General features: G+C 44.4%; 1 protein-coding gene across 1 annotated transcript; it reads right to left on the minus strand.

The window, feature by feature from the left end:
* Window positions 1-744: 744 nt before the first annotated feature.
* Window positions 745-2,400, minus strand: LOC148583661 (uncharacterized). The gene is made up of 3 exons (XM_088510737.1): window positions 1,810-2,400; window positions 1,529-1,728; window positions 745-1,030 (listed from the first exon to the last, which is right to left on the minus strand). The coding sequence occupies exons 1-3, from the start codon at window positions 2,398-2,400 to the stop codon at window positions 745-747; spliced, it is 1,077 nt and encodes a 358-aa protein (XP_088366863.1).
* Between the last annotated feature and the right edge of the window lie 2,558 nt (window positions 2,401-4,958).

The following is a 4,958-nucleotide window of genomic DNA, read 5'->3' on the forward strand; positions in this document are numbered from 1 at the left end:
TTAATTTTTAAACCAAAATTCAAAATCCTTTTGGAACTAGGTTAGGATTTAATTAGTTCAGTTATAATTTGCTCTTCCAAGAATACAATTCTTTGTGGGATCGACCTCGCACTTGCAATCCATTAAACTACAATTGATTCGTGCACTTGCGAGTTAAATAAATGTGCACAACACTAGGCAAAATTCTTAGGCATCTTTGAACAAGGTGGGCCATGTGAATCCGCATTGTAGAACCTTGGCTGCTGTCTTCTTGGCACTGAAATGTCCTCCACAAGCTAGAGAATGACAAAATGTGAGAATGCTGGAAAATTCACTCTCAGGGACACAGCGTCGGATGATCTGATCAGCACAATACTTGAACAACTCTGAATCTTTCCAAAAATAGAATTGAACTTGCTTGAAGAAGCGGTCCTTATCTTGCTTAGACCAATGAGAAAGAATCCGACCTGTAGCTAGATAATTGACAATATCGGCATACCATGGTGGATTTCTCGGAGTAATTGCAAATAGTTGCTCATCTGGGAAAGAGTCATGAATAGGAACTGGCTGGGGTGTCTCAAACAAGATTCGTGACAGATGGTCGACAACAACATTCTCAGTGCCCTTCTTGTCTCGAATCTCAATATCAAATTCTTGCAGAAGTAGTATCTAGCGGATCAACAATGGCTTGGTTTCTTTCTTGGCCAGCAAATGTCGCAGAGCAGCATGATCAGAGTAAATGATGACCTTTGATCCCAGAAGATATTAGCGGAATTTATCCAGGGCAAAGACCACAGCTAGCAATTCTTTCTTGGTGGTTGTGTAATTGACTTGAGCATCCATTAGAGTCTTGCTAGCATAATGGATGACATGAGGGAGCTTACCTACCCGCTGTCCCAATACTGCACCCACGGCATAGTCAAATGCATCACACATGATTTCAAAGGGCAAAGACCAGTCAGGAGGCTGCATGATGGGGGCAAGAGATAACAGAGACCGAAGCTTCTGGATTGCCTCTTGATATGCTTCATCAAAGTGAAAAGGGGCGTCCCTAGCAAACAAGTTAAACAAGGGCCTTGAAATTTTACTAAAGTCCTTGATGAAGCGGCGATAGAAGCCGGCATGCCCTAGGAAAGAACGAATCTGCTTCACTGAAGTGGGCGGCGGTAAGTTTTCAATTAGCTCAACTTCGGCCCGGTCCACCTCAATACCTCTTTTGGACACTATATGGCCCAAAACTATACCTTCCTGCACCATGAAGTGGCTCTTCTCCCAACTTAAAATCAGGTTAGTTTCTTTGCAATGTTGAAGCACAAGTGAAAGATTATGGAGACATTTATCAAAAGAAGATCCAAAAACAGAAAAGTCGTCCATAAATACCTCCAAAAATTTCTCTACCATGTCGGAGAAGATAGACATCATACATCTCTAGAATGTGGTAGGTGCATTGCATAATCCGAAGGGCATGTATCGGTAAGCAAAGGTGCAGAATGGACATGTGAATGTCGTCTACTCTTGGTCTTGGGGATCAACTGCTACCTGATTATACCCGAAATAACCGTTAAGGAAGCAATAGTAGCTTTGGCTAGGAAGACGCTCCAAAATTTGATCAATGAATAGGAGCGGGAAGTGATCCTTCTGGGTATGGGAATTGAGCGTTCGGTAGTCGATGCAAACACGCCATCCCGTGGTTGTGCGCTGTGCAACCAACTCTCCAGCTGAGTTCTCAACGACGGTGATGCCGGATTTCTTTGGAACCACTTGAGTGGGGCTCACCCATTTGCTATTTGAGATAGGGTAGATGATGCCTGCATCAAGTAACTTGACTACCTCTTTCATCACTAACTCTTTCATGTTGGGATTCTGCCGGCGCTGTGCCTCATGGGAAGGTTTAGCATCTTCTTCCAAGTGGATCTGGTGCATACAGATAGAGGGGTTGATGCCTTTCAAATCTGCCATGGTCCATCCAATGGCCTCTTTATGCTCCTTTAACACTGATAGCAGACTGTCCTCTTGGTCCTTTTGAAGATCGGAAGCAATGATGATCGGAAAAGTGTTGTTAAATCCAATAAATGCATACTTGAGCTTTGCTGGCAGGGGCTTCAACTCAAGCTTCGGTGGAGACACTAGAGAAGGAACAGGAGGAGTGCTTGATGTCACAGGTAGGGGCTCCTTTACTACTCTCCATGGATGAAAGTCTGCACTTGCGGCTGTTTCTAGCAAATCATGGACCTCTTTGATGTACTGGTTGGTGTTGAACTCTTCAAAGTCGAAGTAATTCAAGCAGGCTTCCACTGGATCCTTGGTCAGGAGACTAGGTAGTGAATCCTCTATATATTCTTCAATGTTGTCCACAAAGAAACACTCATTTTGATTAGGAGCATGCTGAAATGAAGTAAAGATATTCAACCTAACCTTCATATTGCTAAATTAGATCGCCATGACTCCAGTTCGATAATTGGTGCATGCATTAGCTGTGGCTAAGAAAGGACGCCCAAGGATGACGAGAATCAGCTTATCAGGATTGGGCACAGGCTCGGTGTCAAGCACTATAAAGTCGACTGGGAAGAAAAATTTATCCACCTGGATGATCACATCTTCTACAATCCCTCTAGGCAATAGACCAATCAGCTAGTTGCAGAATCACTGTGGTGGGCTTCAGCTCCCCTAGGCCGAGCTGCTGATACACTAAATATGGAAGTAAATTCTCACCAGCTCCCAGATCTAGGAGTGCCTTATCAATTTCCCTTTGTCCGATGATGCATGAAATTGTAGGAGCCCCGGGGTCCTTAAACTTCGGAGGAGTGTTGTGCTTAATCAGGGAACTCACTTGCTCAGTCAAAAGGACTTTCTTGGGGATGTTATTTCTGGTCTTCCTTTTTCGAGTACACAAGTCTTTAAGGAACTTGGCATAGGCAGACACTTGTGCAATGGCATCAAGAAAGGGAAGATTGATTTTTACCTATTTGAACACGTCCATCATTCCTTGTATTTTCTCTCCTTGTTTCCCAAAGTGGGAAGGTGCCTTGAGATGTTCTGTGAAAGGGGCCCGTGGCTCATATGGAATCTCTGGAGTGGGAGCTGCTGATGACGAAGCGTCGTTGCTTACTTGCTTGCATTTATTATTCTACAGATTCTGTGCATCCTCCGAGTGCTCATCCTTCTTCTCCACATGATTGACAATTATTCTTCTGCTTCACAAGGTGGTGATGGCTTGAACTTGCTGATGGTATGAAGTGCCGTCATCTACCATGTAGTGCCCCTTAGGATTTACCATTGGCTGAATTGGAAGCTTTCCTTCGTCCTTTCTGTTGAGGGTGTTGGCAAGTTGTCCGACTTGAGCTTCCAGCTTGGCAATGGATTGGGAATGTGAGTTCACTATCTTCTGTTGAGATTTCACCATCTGCTATATCTCGCCCACCTGGCTGGTCAGCTCACTCATCATTTTTAGCATTCGATCCCCAAAATAGACTCTGAGGGAGGTGGTGCGGCCTGGTATTGCTGATGTGGAGGCTGGTAAGTGGAATGAGGTTGATAGGACTGCCTGTTGGGTTGAGCTTGATTGTGTGGCCCTGGGGCTGGGTTGCCCGAATTTTAGTTCTTTCATGAGAAATTTGGATGATTTCTCCACCCGGGGTTGTAGGTATTGGAATATGGATCATTACCCAGTCTGGAGAAAGCTGCATTAACCTACTCATTAGCAACATCAGTAAAATTTCCATCAAGAGGGTAGTTATTTACATGATGCATAGGACTTGAACAAAATGAGCAAGATTCATGTGGTGTGTGCATGTGGGCAATATTAGGAGCAAAACTAGCAGTCATCAAAACTTGATCTAGCTTCTTGGAGATAGCCTTAATCACTTGGTTGGCCATGTTTGGGGAATGGCCTACTTCAAATAAACTCTGTCCTGAGTGCTCTTCGTCTGGTGGAAACCTGCTGCAGAGAATTGTTACTCAAATTTTCAAACAAAGACCATGCTTCATCTTCGCTTTTTGAAATGAATGTTCCCCCACAAGATGCATCTACCATTTTTCTATTGGACTCGATCTGGCCATCATAGAAACACTGCACTAGCTACCATTTTAGGACAGCGTGGTGTGGGCATGATCTAAGTAAGCCTTGCAGCCTATCCCAAGTCTTATGGAAATCTTCTCCCTCATATTGGGAGAAGCTAGTGATAGCTCTCCTAGTGTCATTGGTCATTCCTATGGGAAAATACTTCTTATGAAATTCTTGCTGCAATTGAGCCTAAGAAGTGATAGAGTTGGGTGTTAAGGACTGGAACCAATGTTTGGCTTTCTCCTTTAGGGAGAAAGGAAAAAAACACATCCTTAGGGCATCCTCAGTGAATCCATTCATTTTAATGGTAGAACAAATTGTTTCGAAATCACTGAGGAAGTCATAAGGGTTTTTAGTGCTAAGCCCTAGGAAAAAAGGTAAACTTTGTATAGTGCTGGGCTTAATTTCATAATTGGCTGCCGTAACCTCTAGCAGCCGGAGACATGTGGGAGTAGTGTAAGTGGTAGGAAGATAATGATCTTGCAAAGCCACATGGTTACCGTCTCCCATGGTCTCAGTGGGACGCGCTTCTAGCGAATTAGGAGTCCTTTGGGATCCAATTTGTCAAAGAGTGCGTTCAATTTCAAGGTTGCAAGAAATTAATGGAAAAGACAAAGAACGGCGACCGAGCATAAACAAAATAGAAAGAAAAGAAAAACTAAGCTAAAATAGAAAAGTAAAGCTCACAAACGGCCCTTAGATGCACTTAGGGTTTGGATGCAGGTTGCTGCAAGTGCGCTTGATCGCACGGCAAGGTGCGGTCGAGCGTACTTCCGTAGAGGGGTGCGAGCGCAGGAGGGGAGGGCTCGAGCGCTGCTGGCTTGGTTCCTGCTGGAGTGCATCTGTACGCTCGATCACACGCGATCTGCGCTCGATCGCAGTCACAGAAAAGGCAGCTACAGACCTGTTTGCAAAT

This window comes from Corylus avellana, chromosome 9 (assembly GCF_965113065.1).
Source record: "Corylus avellana chromosome 9, dhCorAvel1.hap1.2, whole genome shotgun sequence".
NCBI classification, from domain to species: domain Eukaryota; kingdom Viridiplantae; phylum Streptophyta; class Magnoliopsida; order Fagales; family Betulaceae; genus Corylus; species Corylus avellana.